This window comes from Stegodyphus dumicola, chromosome 6 (assembly GCF_044657685.1).
Source record: "Stegodyphus dumicola isolate Sdum_Otavi_A_Nest chromosome 6, ASM4465768v1".
NCBI lineage: Eukaryota > Metazoa > Arthropoda > Arachnida > Araneae > Eresidae > Stegodyphus > Stegodyphus dumicola.
Window position 1 is genome coordinate 24,371,238 of NC_140773.1, and position 18,270 is coordinate 24,389,507.

At 33.4% G+C, this 18,270-nt stretch overlaps 1 protein-coding gene across 6 annotated transcripts in view; it reads left to right on the forward strand.

The window, feature by feature from the left end:
• LOC118188359 (disintegrin and metalloproteinase domain-containing protein 11-like) overlaps positions 1-18,270 on the forward strand; it is a 346,872-nt gene that overhangs the window by 163,475 nt on the left and 165,127 nt on the right. For 3 of the 6 annotated variants that reach the window (XM_085818184.1, XM_085818188.1, XM_085818189.1), the window contains exon 2: positions 11,329-11,366. The exons of 1 other annotated variant lie outside the window; for it this stretch is intronic. In XM_085818184.1, coding sequence (XP_085674310.1) covers positions 11,329-11,366 — 38 coding nt within the window. Of the gene's footprint in view, positions 1-11,328; positions 11,368-18,270 lie in introns of all 6 variants that reach the window. 2 more of the 6 variants (XM_085818185.1, XM_085818186.1) reach the window with 1 other exon arrangement.

The window sequence follows — 18,270 nt, forward strand, 5'->3', positions numbered from 1 at the left end:
AAAGTATGTTTACAATTATTAAATTGAAAAGCAAAATGAAAAAATAATTTGAAAGCTTAGAAGTTTCCAACTAAAAACTGAATATTTTAAATTCAATTCGCTTAGCTTAATTTCAAAACCTTATTCTACTCAAGCCTAGTTACCTGAACTGTACGCAGAACTCGGTCTGAGATTCTGTCTTGAAATTAGTTGAAGAGAATTTATTGTAAGTCTATTTAAACTGAGACAAATGCAAAGAAACTGAAAGGCTAAATCGACACTAGAACAACTATTTGCTTAAGGGTATATTTCATGTACGTATATCTACACTTAGTCAACTTTAAAGAAAAAGCTAGGTGAAATCCGTACTAGAAGGGTAACAGAATTCCATATATCTCTACAATAAGGCAAGTGCAAAGAAACTGCAAGGCGCAAAATCCACACTAGAAAGGGAACAGCTATTCGTTGAAAAAAACATAGTATAAGTAATTTATACACTGAAGCAATTTCTTATCAAGGTCACCATAGGAAATCTCGTAATATGTATCTTGAACGATGTATAAGACACTGTATTTATAAATATAATCAATACATACTAAATCGGCGAACCGCCAGTGTTCCCCACCCTCTTGACATCTGGGGCTGTTCTAGTTAATGGTGGACGTGGTGCTGTACTGATTAACCAATATGGTAGAGGCACAGTGCCCACGTCCCCCATTGCTTGTACTTGTACTGAAGCAATTTCAAAGAATATAAAAGAGTTTTCCAGCCTAGGTTCTAAGAAAATATGGAAGAAGCGTTGACAAGCAAATAGTTAATTCAGAAGTCAAATAACAAAAACCAGCGTTATATTTACAAAATTTTCACAGGACTAGTTTCGATGGTTTTACCGAACCATCATCCTCAGCTGCAAAACCACAAATGAACAAGATAGGAAATAATGATAAGATAAGATAAGAAAGCCTGTGTAAGAATAAGAAAGTGGCGTCATCTGTTGGTGAAACCAGAACTAAAACATAATTTAATAATAGTTTAAGCAAACAGTTAATAAAAATGCTCTTGGATAAATGTTTTTTGAATAACTTTAACTTGATTGCTTAAATATTTAAGCCATTATTTTTTATAGCAAGAAAATCAAATCAAATAAATTAACATTTCATAACACGCTGGTCTAAACTGTATCTGCCTAAAGATTCTTTTACTCAAGAAGTAGTATCCAGTGGTGAAGTACCATGCTTCATCAACTTAGAAAATTCTTTAAAGTTCAGCAAGCATATAGTAGTAGAAATCTACGCACACTTTAATAGTTCATTCAGGTTATGATGAGGTAACTATTGATTGGATTTTTAATTCTATAATAAATTACTTGCATTCATTAAGTTTCTGTTATTCATAAAGTTCCAAGCCTAAATACGATGTTACATTTATGAGACTACGAAATGTGTTCAAATATTACGAAATGTGTTTAAATGTTCAAATGGCATAACCCTTTAGAAGTTTTAAAAGGGAAGCACACGCATCAGATTTTATCGTTTGAGTTTTGAGAAGCAGTTAAATGTTATCAGTCAACGATGTTTGTTAATATTTAAATACCAAATGTCCTTACTTGACTGATTTCTTGATAAAAAAAGGAGGGCATAACACCAACAAATATTTCTGAAAGCACAGTTGCATTCTATAGTAGAACAGCCTGCCTGTATCACCTTGTTTAGACTGAAGAGACCATTATTCGAAGATAATCCAGAGAAAGCTACAACTCGGAAAGTGATCACATTAGAAATATCTGCTTAGCATAAGAATTATGCACAACTGACGTGTAACAGTTTCTCAGATTATTACAGAAATGGACATCAGGCTTCAATCAGAGAACGAAACTGCATTCATAAAAGGCTGAGGATATCGAAGATCTGAACCAGATAGGTACTCAGAATATTGACGCTAGAAATGAAGAATCACTGAATCGAAAGTTCTCAAAAAATATTCTCCATAATAAACATCAGTTAACAGTTTTATTGACGTCCATAGATATGCGATGAAACGTCGCTTCAGCATTATGGCTCAGAAACGAAAGAAGAAAGCATAATATGAAGACACTGTGGTTTGATACAATTCAGAATTAGAAATTTGCCAGAGAGACTGTGAGCATCGTTTTTCGGAATAATAGATATTTAGTATGCTAATCTATTGATTTAACTTCGACAATTAATAAAGTTAACACCTGTGCCAAACACAAAACAGTTATAAAATTTTGCTTTTGTAAGCAACACTTTCAGGTTACTATTCAGCAATTGTGGACTTGAACTTCTACTTTCTTCATCTACCATATTCCCTAATCTGTATTCTAGTGACTACTTTTCGTTTAAAAATTGAAGCAGTTTCAGTGTGATTCGCGTTACAGGAATGATGATAATTTCATGAATGTCGTTTAGGAATGCTTTGCCTTCTTCAGAAACTTATGACCAAAAGGTTTTAGAATGCAGGGACAGAAAATGGTTTCTTGAAATCTTATTCTAATGGATTAGTAAATATTGAAAACGCAGAAAACTGAGAAAGTAATTTTATCTATTTATATAAAGGAAATTAAAAACTTTGAACGTGCCTCGCAGATCTATGTACTATGCGTGAAAAAAGCAGATAAAGTTTTCAGAGATCTGAAAGTGACGTCTAAACACTGAGATCAAGGACCATGCGAAAAGAGCGTAAAATAACGAAAACGCAGAGCTTAGGGATTGAGATATTAAGTCAAAAAAAGTTTGGGAGACTGCCTTCTCGTAGATTCTCGCAATTTATTAACACTCATCAGATAAGAACTTTATTAGAATTCTCAGTTTTTATTTCGTAATCTCACTAATCTAAAATGTTACTTTTTTTTGGTCGTTGAAATCACAACTTCAAAATCAAGCTTTTAACATCCGTTTTTCCTATCTTTGCTTCTTTTACGCCATGGTAATATTGTCTACGTATCCAAAATTTTCAGTAATATTCCCGTCCAGTAAAATATTATGAAAATCTGGATTTCTACATAGCTAAATATTACAACTCCATAATATGATATCCTTTCATTTAAACAGCTCTGATTTGTGATAATGCAGAGTTCTTGATGTATAGTTTACCAACATTCATTACCGAAACTGCATAACGCATAGAAGCATTTCAGTGTGGAAATTCCAAATATTACCATCTAAGGGCTGCAAAGCACTTGTGACAACTATTTATAATTGGGATTCCGCTGGAATAAATCCTCTGCAGTATTATACGAACGTAGGATATTAATCTAGTAAATTATTCTACACACTTTGTAACCAAAATTGAGTTGCCAAAGAATGTTTATCTGAATTAAAAGAAAATAGTTATGGAAATCATTATTTTTTTTAACCCATTTAACTTAAAATTACTTTACTACTATGGTAAATTATTCAAAATTGCTGCGCTATTAACATTGAAGTTTATATTTCCAAACAAAATAAAATTATATTATAATATAAAATACTCCAAAGGATTTGAAATTTAAGAAGTCTTTTTATGAACTATCTCTTTTTATAAATGAATATTTACAAACTTAAGATTTAAGCAGAGAAGTAGGAAATTTCACGACTAGACCATGAAACGACTGAGGTATTTTACATTTTCCAAATTTAAAGGAAATTGATTTATATTAAGAAAACGCTTTGTATCGGAATACAATCCAAATAACAAATGAATAAATATGAGGCGAGTTATTCTTAGAAAAAGAGATAAGCTTTTGTAAAGTAAAAGAGTATAATCAATATATATATGTCTTTTTTGACAGGTTGCATGTGATAACAGTTCTTGAAAACGAGAGAAGAAAAAGGATGCTATCTAACTGTATTAATTCTCTTTCGACTTAATGTTCAAAAATATTTTATGATTTTTTAAAGTTTTACTTTCTTTTTGTGATTTTTATCTAAGCATTGTTAATGTGCATTTAACTTTAAAAGTTCAGGCAAGGAGAAAGAAAGCAGCCAAAGTGCCATTTTCGTGAATCTGAGATGTCTTTAATGTTTCTAATACAAAAATGAATTGAAGTGGAATCTTCCCTTTTTGTGAAGTAATATTTTGTCCTTCAGTTAATAAAATATATTTTTCAGTTTTTCATAAGTTTTCTTGAATAAAATAAATAATATTATACAACTTCTAGAAAGTGATAACATTTAACACTTTTACAGTCTTCATAAAATTAAAACTTCGGCTCTAAAAAAGAATCCTTTGGGACTTGCATAAAAATCTGCTCACACATTCATGAGCTCCAGTTTATCCTTTATCTTTCATTCTTCCCAGTAAAAAGAAGGTGACATATTGCAGCTGAAAGGGCATCAAAACAAAAACTTTTACTTTTGCTAGGCAGACGAATGCACCAAACCTTAAAACATCAGCAATATAATCGCCACGAAGGAAAGAAAAAAACTCAAAAATTAATAAGTCATTTTCTCTTCCCATTCTGGCTGCTATCTTTTAGCTTGCGAAATGACACCCTGAACATTAGATGCACATTCTGTGAATTCTCTAAATCTTGGCACGTTAGAAAACTCATCGAACCATTAAGATTGACGCAAAAAGATACAAATAATCCTTACCCTGTAATTTGGGAAGAGCGAAACAAAAGGATGAGGTGTCATCTAGAGGGAGCACCCCCCGAGAATAGTCGAAAGAATTTTGGCAGAAGCCCAAGCTCGGCTAAGTGCTTATGCTTCTGACGTGGAGGACAACGGAGAGAATCATCCATCTACGAAGGCGATCCTGGCAATTAGACGGAGAAAAAGAAGACAGTCTTTCTCTCTCTGTTTTTGCTTCCTCCAAACAACTCGTCTTGATCCCTCCCCATGGGAAGGGGGTTAGCGCCTGAAGAGGAATTACATCCCTAGCAAAGGGTCATTTTTCTATCCCTCAGATGGGTCTGGAATCGGCACTCAGTTGTGAAACAGGGATAATTGTACTCAGCGGTTAGAAGTTTGTCCAGCGAGCTTAAAAGTCCAAAATAAAAAACACCACTAAAATGAGAATGAGTTTGGTTTCCCAAAAGGTTTTGTTCTTGATTGCTAAAAGGTGTGTAGTGATGTTTCATCTGTGTCTCAGAATGTAGAAGGGCTTTTGTTAAGTTGCTTCGAATATTTTTAAAATAATCTTTTGTTGCCTCAAATTTGAGAATTTGGATTGTTGTATGTTGGAACACGGTTCTTGTAAGTTAATATAATTATGATAATGCAGTCTGTCCCTTTTTCAGCCATCTATAAGGGGTAGGTCCACTTCGGATTCCATCACCAGGAACCATTTTATGCAGTTAAAATTACTGGAAATAGATGTAAATAGTTTTGTTCAGCCATCTATAAGGGGTAGGTCCACTTCGGATTCCATCACCAGGAACCATTTTATGCAGTTAAAATTACTGGAAATAGATGTAAATAGTTTTGTTAATCAAATATTATTATTATTATATATGCACATATTTGTATGTTAAATGTATGATCTTTTAAGAGTGCGCTTTGCAAAGCTTTTAAAAGACTACGTTAAGCCAGTGTTTGATCAGCAGAATTGTAGCTATCCTAAATCTAGCGTCTTGCTCAATGAAACAAACTTAAAGTAGCTTTTAATAAAAGTAAGCATTCAACTTCTGGTACTGTTTGGAAAATCCCTAGCAAAATATTTTAACAACATTTCGAAGAAAGACAAATTACAATTGGACTAATAACATGAGTAAAGGTTTAAAAAAATTTTATTAGATTTATGTTTAAATACTTAAGTATTATTATTTTTAAATTTTACAAATATAAACAAGTCCCAAGTCAAAGTCAAGTCCAAGTGATCTGAAACTGAGAGTTTCAGATGTAAACATATTTGCTCCAAGTTATGCTTAGTTCCACTTACACATTTAAATTGTTGATAATTCTACGGCTATCGCATGCAGATTAACTAAAGGCATAAAATCCTTAATTGGAACGTAAGGACAAAATAATTCAATCACTATTAAGGCAAAAAATGCACAAATTGCACACATAAAAATAAAAGAACCGAGCTCACTGATCCAGTTAAAAGATACCCACCCTCTCTCTCTATATATATACATATATATATATATATATATATATACACCTTTGTAGGGGACGATAGAAACAAGAAAGGGAGATGCACAATTACATTTATAGTACTTTTACGTACAAAATTTTAATGTTCTGCGGCTAATCATTTTTGAGTTATGCGAGATACATACATCTCTCACGGAGAAATCTCTTCTGAATTAATTTTACCCCATTTAACAATCCGTTTTGAAAAATAGAGTCCTTTATTCTGTCCGTATGTAAAGATGTCACTCAAAAAAAATCGCTTAAATGGATTCGAGAGCGGTTAAAATGGATATTTTCGTTGAAATATGATAATTGAAAATTTTCTCCATAACAATACTTCCTTGCGAAGGAAATAAAAAGCACTTAAAGAAGAAACTTATAAAATCATCATATATAAAAATTTAATGATAGGAACAAACATTAACTCCAAGTTCTCCTTGCGTAATTCAAAAGATTTCGCATTAAAGTAATTAACAAAATCAATTAAAAATTTATTTTATTACTTTAATGAAAAAAAGCCATGGTCGTCTTGTTCGCCTACAACTAAATCTGAGACATGCTGCTTGTATTCGGTTATCTTATCCTCTTAGATACTATCCTAAAACCTCGTTAGTGGGCAGAACATAAATAAATGGATTCAGTGAACTAACTCATCTTTGATTAATTCTTCTGTAGATGCAAAAGATAACAGCTGTTAGAGTAAAAGAAACAACAGCTTGTCGAGTTCTTTCAAAAACTTTTGTCACATATATGAATTCAAAACCGAATTTCGCTTTCTTGAGAATCCAGGAATCGTCTATGACAACAGCTAAATAGAACTTCTTATGTGTATGTTCTTGAAACTGATCTCAAAAAATGTTTCAGAAAAGAAGTGCAAAGTTATTCTTAATAATCTTTTTACATAGATGTAAGAAAAGATCTTGATGAGTATCTTTTTGTATTCATCGAAATTTTTAATTATTAAATAAGGCTTGAATATAATTTATCTTAAATAGAATTAATTTTATCAACAAAAGTAAAATATTACAGTAAATTAAAATTTGCATTAAACCTACTTCCACCTACCTTTAATTACTGCTTTTCTTTATAAGGTTCTCTAAATGTTACTTAATAGCAGTACCTCGTAAAATAACGTAAAATAATAATACTCTTTACAGCATTTCGTATGATATGTAAGAAAACTTTGCACCAAATATTGGCGATTTGATCACGCATTCGATTATTCACATTAGTTTACCTAATTATACGTAAGTCCATTTAACTTTTGAGTTGCAATATGTGTAGTGATACGTATTAGATTTTGTTTGCGCAATAACATTTCTATTGCGAAAATGTTTCAGATGCTTCAAAGTGCTTTTGAGGTTACTGTTAAAAGTAAGTTTTTCAGTGGTGTAAGATGTTTAATGAAAGTACAAAATGCATCGAAGATGAATAACTTCCTAGTAGAAAATCCTGTTCAACTAATGAGCAACGCGTAGGTCAAGTCAGAGATTATTATTGAGAGATAGTTACTAAATAGTTAGAGATATTATTTGAAAACTTCCTAAATTATTTTTATCCCGTCAAGCAATATTGAAAAATGTTTGAGGCTTACAGCAAGTTACTTCTTGAATTGTTTCAAAAACGTTAACTTTTACAAACATCCCAAATGTTTTCCCATGGCCATCCTTTTTTAAAATAAATTTTTCCGATGATAGAATATATATTTATGCTTTTAATGTAGAAACAGTCTCTCAAAAAGTGGAGCAAAACAGAAACATTGATTTCAGTGTCGAACAAAAATCACGGTAATGTTCACTGTTTTATTTGATTATCGTGATGTTGTTGTTAATGAGTGTCTCTCAGCTGGCTATACTTATTAATAGTTTGTTTTTTTGGTTTACTGAATTATGGAAAAGCACACTAGGATTATCTGCCTAAGGGAAGGGATGCCTTCGTGGAGGACTTTCTAAGAAAAACTGGCTCGTATACACGTTATACATGGGGAAAACCACGAAAATACCCATTCAGCAAGCCCATTCACCTCGGACCTCAGACCGAACTATCAGTGTTCAGCGACTTTACGAATCGGCCAATTGTGGACCATACATATTAATAGAGGATACTATCTGAGTGTTTTGTGGCATTTTTGTAAAACAATTCCTAGAAAAGAACTTTGCGCGCAACCATGAATTCCTTTGTTTGTAAATACTATTAATTAAAATATTGAATAAATACAACTCTGCGAGCTCCGTATTCATTTCATACGGAATCACATGATTCTTTTTGTTTGTTTGTCTCTAAGGTTAAAATTAGCAGTTTAAATAATTCGCCCCACGCCGTAAAGAAATTTCACGAAAGCGATATTAAAACATGTTTCTAGGATTGGTAACACCTTGCATAAGTCCATTGCAGTTGGTGGGGATTACTTTGTAGGCGATGTAATAAATATTAACAATCAATTGAAATATTATTTTTGATGGAATCACTCCTGATACATTTTAATCACATCAGTATCTAATACCAGTTTGTTGTTTTGGATGATGAGAAAGTTGCTTTATGTAGCAATGGTAACATGGACGTAACTAGTACAATTCTAAAAATAAAGTGTATTTAAGGTATCCGACTACGTTCTGATCGTCAATTTTGAAGAAATTTTACAAAAATATTTATTACTTTAATTTAAAGTTTGTATTTTTAGCTTTCAAAAACTATTTTTGTTTTGTCTCTCCGGTGATTAGAAGTAGAGTTATGGCTGATTTTGTTCTACACCATGAACCGAAAGCTGCTGTTTAAATGGCAGGAAGTTGATGTTTAAGGGACACAGACTGCTCTAAACAAGAATATTTCATTTGAAAACTGTTGGCGATATTCAAAAGATGATTTTGAAATATATGTGTTATTATTATGTGCTTGGAAGCAAGATTACTTTCGAAATTTCAGTATCATATTTGGCAACATTTCCGTTTGTGTTTACATTCTGATTTGATTACACTCTGATTTAGCGTGCTTGCTGTTATTCAGTATTAATTTTTATCTCATTCTGCTTTGTTATTTTAACACTGTGATAAAAATATTTTCATTTTATTATTGTAAATGTCGTAATGGGTCGGCGTGGAACTTTTCGCTCTAAAAAACGGCGATTTGCTAAAAACAGATATACAGTAAGACCACGCTTAACGCGGGGGATACGTTCCATCAAAGTAGAGCGTAATGCGAAACAGCGCTAAACGAGGCTATCTTTACATGTAAATATTGGGGTTAAGGGAAGATGGCTAGGAAATTGGTTAGGTATTAAATTTAAAAAGTATGTTTTTTTAATAAAAATAAAACCAAACATTTATTTCTTAAAGCCCAAATTAATACCACATTATTATTTCTATTATTATTATTATCTATTAAACCATCCTCGACTAGCAACGAAAGTTTCACTTTTGTCAATTGTCTCAGCCTGAATGTAATTAAAAATTCTAGCTTTTTCCATTATGATAGATTGGCTTAATGGCATATTGCAATCAATTTAGTCGTCAATCCATATAGACAGTCGTTTTTCCATTTCCTCTATGATATTATTTCTAGAACGGGTAATTCTAGTTGCAGAGCTTGACGTAGTTGCAGTTGCCGATGACAGTATTTTTTCTTTATTCTTCATGATGGTCCTTATTGTTGAAGTTGGCAAATTCAATGAAGCACTAATTAGAGTTTGACTTTCACCAGAATCTAATCTTCTAATCACTATCCATTTTAGTTTTGAGTAAAATGCTTTTTCTGGTTGCTTTCTTTTCTTTTTCATTATCACCCATAGTAAAAAACTAAAGATCAAAATATTTGACACTGTAATATAGTATTAAATATGTAAATTAATACCTACTTACAATAATGTCAACAAATGTTTCCAATAACAAAAATATGTCTGTACAATACCGCACCAAACAAGAAATACAAGTATACTCTTTCGGATATGTATTTGAAACCTATCGCTGCATAATATTTCGGGGAATCCCCGTATGCTGCGAGCGATTTCGTGGAATCCCCGGGTTGAAATAAAAGAGCGCTAAACCGAAACAGCGCTAAACGAAACAGCGTTAAACGGGGTCTTACTGTACTGTGAAAGCTTCTACCAGTGAATCGAAACTAGGAGACAATAAAACATTTTCTGAAAATTATAATGAAGCTAATAATGAAGCTGGTAGTAGAATAATCGATGTTAAAATTTTAAAATCTGTATTTTCTGCATTATCCTGTTCAGTGTGTTTCGAAACTCAAAACAATAATGAGAGTTTTAATAATGTATCATACCAAAACAAGTGTTTGTTGAGTTGACAACATTGTGTCTTGGTTCCTATATAGCAGTAACACAGTTTAATAATGTATTTTTGGGTATGTTAAAAATATTGGGAAACTTAATATGAAACATGGACAATATACTGTCAAGGAATATAACTCTATTGATAAAATTCGGATTGTCGATTCAAAACGGCATTCTTTACATTCCGCAAAAATCACAAGAAAAAAATTAAGAGCTTCTTTAAAGAAAAAAATCTTCTAAAATAGAGTTAGCAGAAGGTGTAATATACAAAACAGGGCACTTTTAGCAAAGTAATATATCAACTTCTAATATATTTTCTAAAGATAAAATTTTAAATTTGTTTTTTGAAAAACTTGTTTTTGTGAATATTTCTAATACGAAAAACACCGTAACATAAAATATTACTATAGCAATTTTATGATACTTCCCACACATATTCTATAGAATATTGGGAATTAAATGGACTAAAAGTTTAGGTTTATATACATATTTAAGATTTTTGCAGACAATTTTGTAAATGAAGAGAGAAAAATTTCTCGAAAAATAGCCAGAGTATGTACTCAAACAGGTATATTTAATAGACATTTTGCTTTATGGCTTAGATTTTAGGCCATTTTATTGCTTATGTTTTAATAAATATAAATGAAAAAATAAAAGAAAAATATTGATAAATAATTTTTAGGGAACTAATCTCGTGATACTGAAATTTGAATACATTTTTGATCCAAAATTTGACAAAAAAGTAAAAATTACATTTTAATAATATGTTTATAAACTGTTTCTATCATTTTAGGTAGCATTCTGCTAATTAACACAAATGAATTTATTTGTACACTTTTTCAAAATTAGGGTATCGAACGTAGTCGGATACCTTAAAATAAGTGATCTTTCAAAAATAATACACATGTTACATTGTTTTTACATTTGCTGTTTAAAACATGTATTGTTACAAAAGTCTGTAAACGTCGTTTTTAATTTCAGACTTGTTCGACGATTTTGCAGACGAGATCCGACCAATCGGTAAGTACCTGAGACTGGCAATGTTACAGTGCTATACTCTGAATTTTATCTGCACGCTCTATGGTATCGCTTAGCTTTAAAGTTTCTTTTTAGGTATTAATTTTTGATGTTTTTATGTTTGTTTATGAAGATTTTATTTTGACCAATTTCTACTTTTAGTTTTCTGAATCTGCATTTTATTGTTGAGACTTTCTTATCTTGTAATACGCATGGTAATGCTGCTTTAGCTGTTTCGTGATAATGAGCACTTGCACTTAGATCTTTTAAGTAATAATAATTTAGAACTTGTATTTATAAGTAAAAGTATCCTAAATTCTTTCCCAGAAGCATTACTTTCTGCGTTTAAACTTACAAAATTTTTGAAAACATAATTTTAATTAAATTGTATTATAAACGTTATTTACTCTTTTTTAAATTACAAACCAAAGCAACAAACATAATCAAACAAAACAACGAAAGTACAAAATCTGATTGAAGCACTGTATAAAAAAGAATTGAATTAAATTGTTGTAACGAGTAATTTTCGTGTTTCGTAGAAGAGGTTCTTAATATACGGCGTCAGATTTTGGAAAGATGTTAATTTATAAAAAAGTTTTGTGAAGACTTTCAAAACGGTCTATCAAAAATAGACGTTTCTTGCTTTTAGTTGTATTAATGATGCAAAATTTAAGAATAATATTAAGATGTGGTGAGGGTGGTGGAATGTTTGACCAGTAACCTAAAGATTATGATGCGCCAAGAGTAAAATAATATTAAGAAATACATATAGCGTTTTAAATAGTTGAGTGTATTAACGAGCAATTTATTGTCATAATTTGGAACATAAGTTAGGTAAGCAGAGCCTATGCACAGTGAAATGGCAGCACTTATCAAAATTGGCAATTTATTAGTTGGGTTTCGAATAATTCAGAGCTGGTATTCATACCGCGAGCATGTTCCAAGCTAAAAGCGATTTGGTAGTATGCCGAAATGTCAATTGACACGAATTAATATGAAAAATAGAATGACCAGGCCATACATGTTTCTATCATTAAAATAATTATGCGTGTAAAAAGCGTATCCTAGTCTGATGATGATCAAATTAAAGTTTAAAAAAAAGAATTTTACAGATTTGTCACATAGAGATCATTCGTGCGCTCCAGTCTCAGTAGAAGCCCCGACCTTTCAATGTACAACCGACAACATTTCTTCTAAAAAATAAAAGTGAACTATAATGTAAAAATTTTTAATAAATACGTTCACCCCCTTGCATCGCTGCCTGTTTTTAGCGTCTGTTATTCTTTATGTTGTAAATAAATTCTCTAGTATACTATTACGAAGTTTATACCTATAATAATGTCAATCTAAATTATTTAAATATCTAAATTATTAATAATTTTGCTACTTGAAAACAAAATTCCAAATGCAAATTAAAAAAACATTAAATTCAAGTCATTAGACTATCAAAAACGGTGACTGAATATTTCGATATTTTAGATAAGCATCATACCTCTAAGTGAATGGGCCCACCATCGGCCGAGCGGTAAAGACGCTGAACACTGGTAGTTCCGTCCGAGGTTCGAATCCCGCGAACGGGCTGGCTGCCTGGGCGTTTTCGTGGTTTTCCCCATGTGTAACGTGTATACGAGCCAGTTTCTCTTAGAAAGTCCTCCACGAAGGCATCCCTCCCTTTAGGCAGATAGCCCTCGTGTGCTTTGCCATAATTAAATAATCCAATCCAATCCTCTAAGTGAATGATCCAAACTATTACTTTAACTATTATACTGGCCACAAATATACTGAAAACAAATCACTCAACTATTTTGAAGCAGACGTGAGAATCCATCAGGTGTAAAAGAATTTCTGAAAAAACATTATAGATATTTGTAGTTAGTTACAATATTGTGAATAATTCATGTAATGTGAAAATTTGTGAATTACTACTCGGAAAATACATGAGGTGAATACAATAACGAATAAAGGCTTATTCTCTTTACCTCAAAACTAATTAAGCTCCTTTACAATCGTTTTATTTTTCAGTGTTAAACAGAAGAAGTGGTGGTGTATTTAATTATGGCAAAGCACACTAGGGCTATCTGCCTAAGAGGAGGGATGCCTTTCGTGGAGGACTTTCTAAGGGAAACTGGCTCGTATACACGTTACACATAGGGAAACCACGAAAACACCCATGCAGCCAGCCCGTTCGCGGGATTCGAACCTCGGACCGAACTACCAGTGTTCAGCGACTTTACCGCTCGGCCGCTGGTGGGCCTTTAAACAGAAGAAGAGTTACTGATCGCCAAACTATTGATTTCAGAACATTAATAGTAGACTTCATGTCATGGGGTGCTAATCTTTTAGATATAATACTGTTCTTTATACCTGAATTAATTTCTTAAAACTTTTTAATTCAAAAACCAAATTTCCAATAAAATTCTTTAAAGAATAACTTTATTATATAGAAAGAAATTGCAGTAGTATATCTTCTCCTTCCTAAATTTAGAAAAAATTCTATCTTCTTTTGCATACAAGTCATAATTTTATAAACAAAAACATAATCCTTGCACTCTCGATTGTTTTTATATATACGCTAAAGTCATTATATTATTAATGAAAATTTACATATAAATCAACAGAAGGTAAGAGCTAATAGTATTTATAATTATTTGTAATAATATTCGATGTGCCATTTATATGTTTTTTTTTTTTTTTCCATTTTACACATTTTTCCAAGATTTAAAAGTTATTTTCTTTATTTTAAGTTTGTACATATTTCTTAATCGAATGTCTCTTAGTTTTCATTTTATACAGAATGTTGCATTTTTTCTTAGATTATATTTCACATTGTTTATTTTTTTCATCATTGATGTAATTGTTTCTTGTTATGAGTTTTATTTGCGATTTAGTTTGTATCTTAGTAAAATTTTAAAAAAAGAAACAATATAAATTTGCATTAAGAATCAGTAGCTACAAAAAATATGGCAAAGGAAACTTTTGCTTCTTTACGGCACACATTTCATTAAGTGGCGATGAATATAGGATTAGAAGCAATTAGTAGAAAAATAGAGTTTCAAATTCAAAGATAATTTTAAAGCTTTAATATAATTTTAGACTCACATTTTTAATATCAAGATTTGCATTAATAATTACATAATTCTTTATTGTTTCAATCACAATGATATGCAGTACCATATACACTGAAGTGACAAAAGTCATGGGATACCTCCTAATATTTTGTCGGTCCTCCTTTTGCCCGGAAAAGTGCAGCAACTCGACGTGGCATGGACTCAACAAGTCGTTGGAAGTCCCTTGCAGGAATATTGAGCCATGCTGCCTCTATAGACGTCCATAATTGTGAAAGTGTTGACGGTGCAGGATTTCGGGCACGAACTGACCTCTCGATGATGTCTCATAAGTGTTCGATGGGGTTCATGTCGGGTGATCTAGGTGACCAGATCATTCGCTGGAATTGTCCAGAATGTTCTTCTAACCAATCGCGAACAATTGTGGCCCGGTGATATGGCGCATTGTCATCCCTAAAAATCCCATCGTTGTTTGAGTACATGAAGTTCATGAATGGCTGTAAGTGATATCCAAGTAGCTGAAGGTATCTATTTCCAGTCAAGGATCGGTTCAGTTGCACCAGAGAACCGAGTCCATGCCATGTAAAAACAGCCCAGACCATTATGGAACCACCACCAGCTTGAACAGTGCCTTGTTTACAACTTGGGTCCATGGCTTCGTGGGTCTGCGCCCCACTCGAACCCTACCATCAGCTCTTACCAACTGAAATCGTGACTCACCTGACCAAGCCACAGTTTTCTATTCGTTTAGGGACCAACCGATATGCTTACGAGCCCACGAGAGTCGCTGCAGGCGATGTCGTGTTGTCAGTAAAGGCACTCTGCTGGCATAGCCAAAGGAAGACAAATTTCGCCGCACTGTCCTATCGGACACGTCCCTCGTACGTCACACATTGATTTCTGCGGTTATTTGACGCAGTGTTGCTTGTCTGTGAACATTGACAACTCTACGCAGACGTCGCTGGTCTCGGTCGTTAAGTGCAGGTGGTCGGCCACTGCGCTGTCCATGGTGGGATGTTATGCCTGAAATTAGATACTCTCGGCACACTCTTGACATTCTGGATCTCGGAATGTTGAATTCCCTAACGATATCCGAAATGGAATGATCCATGCGTCTAGCTCCAACTACTATTCCGCGTTCAAAGTCTGTTAATTCTCGTCGTGAGGCCATAATCACGTCAAAGCCTCTTCACATGAATAACTTGAACACAAATGAAAGCCCTGCGAAAGCACTTCGCATTTATACATTTTCTACGCGATACTACTGCCATCTGTATAAAGCATATTGCTATCCCATGACTTTTGTCACTTCAGTGTATACTCGTATGCAAAACTAATGGAATTTGCAAATTATACCTACATTTACGAAACGTATTGCACCAAAGGTAATAATTATGCTGCCGAAGAATTATGTAAATATTCATAGTCGAATATCTAAGCGTACATTTGCGAGTCTGCAAAGCTGTGATTGTGGAAGGAATATAAGTCCAGGAGGGCTTTTCGGCGATTTGTGTGCTCGTACTCCTTCACGACATTCGCCGTGTTTCTCGCAAGAGTTGGGTAAATTTTATACGGTATCAGAAATAGGCGCAGCCCGAGTCACTTAACCAAGAAAGTTGGTCTTATAGTCATAACAGGGCACGCCTAATCCAACCAAAAACGATGGCGTCCAGCAATCCAGCCATGATCCTCAAGAAGAAAAGAAAAAGAAGTAAAATTCGTTAATTAAAAATTATAAAAGCGATGAGAAAACGAAAACCAAGGTGCCGAGTAACCAAGGTGCCGAGTAACGTAAACTAGTAAAACCGGAACTAAAGAAAATAATAAGCATAATCAGCCTAAAGTATGTCATACATATCTTTTATTAAAAGTTGGCTGAATTTATACGGCACAAAAGAAAATTAGTAGAATATAAAATAACTGAATAAAAATAATCATGCGTTAATAATGATTAAAATCATAAAAGGTGAGGGAAAGGAACAAATGCAAACATTTAAACATTTTAAATTTCATTCAGTATCAGTATAATGAAATGAGTAGCCACTAACTTATGGATGACGAAATGAGATTGAGAATTCTCGATAGATTGGAGGTAGGCCAGTCACAAGCGCAGGTGGCTTATAGTGCTCCGTGCAACTCCCATTGCAAGTCTACAATTTGTAGAACAGTTTCAGGGTTTTGCACCTAATGGTTCCATTTGTTTAAAGGTGCATCAATGAAGTTTTCGAAAAAACCAATAAAATTTATTTACAAGAATAAGAAATTGAAGTAGTTGAAGATATAGATACATTATTAGGAATCTCTGCCTTCCACGTCCCTTAGAATCCAGCCTGCCACTAACTATTGGAACATACACGTATCCGCCCACCACTGACTACTGGAACGTCACAGCGCCCTCTAGCCTAATGGCGCAGGAAATATGTAACACAGGGCACTGCATCCAATTCGAGAAGACCTGAAAAAGGGTGAACCATAATTCTTAATGACTAATGAGGATCGTTATTCGGCACTTTCAGACCAGTGACACAGAACTGCTACAGCTTTAACAGCTCTCATGTTAGCTGTATGCTGACACTGGAGCCTGAGTTTCACGGTCTACAGTTTCTTGAAGGCTTCGTGAGATAGGACTGCTGTTTGCATCCCGGTCACTGCACCACGCAAGAGAGGGAGCTTAGCCATAGTGAGGAAAACATGCGCCTTGGATCAGACTTCACTGGATAACCGTTCCTTTTAAGATTAGTCGAAATTCAGTCTGGACCTAAAGAGGGCCTTTAATACAAGCCCACCCTCGTCATGGAAAAGGATCATTATGGTCTTGAAGGTACAATGGTGTTTGGGCAGGCATTAAGTTGGACTACCGCACATCCCTGCATGTGTTTGATAAAGGCTCCCCGACTGCTATAAAGTCTTGAGAGGACATCTTAAAGCCATGCATTCGACTTTTCAGGGGTGCAGTTTGTCTTAGAGTTCTTGTTAATGGACGACGATGCTCGTCCATGTAGCTGGGCGAGGATTAGGGAGAATATTCACTACATGGTTTTTCTATCCATATACGTTAGCTCTATATAGCATGTCTGGGACGCTCTTGGGAGGGTCCTCTCGCCATCCCCATTCGAGAAATATACCGCAGGTGAAAATTGCCTTGCTGCAGGAGTGGGATCGATTGCCACAAGGACTCGTAAGCTCCCTCTTGTCTAGTATGCCATCATGCTTTGTGATCTGTCTGGTTGTGAGAGGGAACTATGCCCCTTATAGACTCATCTTCTGTTTGATAGCACAACGTGGATTTTGGATATCCCTGCACTACGGGATTTATTGATAACCATGTGTATATAAAATGTCTTTTGAATGGTACATTTCTTTCTCTTATAAATGTATATTCATACCATATTTCATTAAAATCTATCATTAGTTTTCCAAAAATTCTACATAATGTAAAAATTTTCTTCATTTTGCACACGAATGCATTTCATTACCATGCTGATTAAGATTTTACACGGTTTTATTTAAATATGCCTTTTTTGTTTGTTTGGATCAAACCTTGCAATTATTTTAGACTTTTTTCTGAAGACCCTTTTTCGTCTTCTTTTTCCTTTTTCTTAAAATTTTGCACGTATGTGTACTTTCTATTAAAATACAATATTACTCGGATAATTTTTTTTCAAATCTGCCACAGATGTTATGTACTGCTGAACTTCCCTCAATGATCATATTACAATTTTAAATAAAAACCATTGGATAGATTGAAAAGTCACTTTCAGAGAGATATTTCCACTAAATAATAATTCCAGAGTTTTAAGTGATGGGATTGGATTTCTAAACAAAATAGAAATTTAAATGA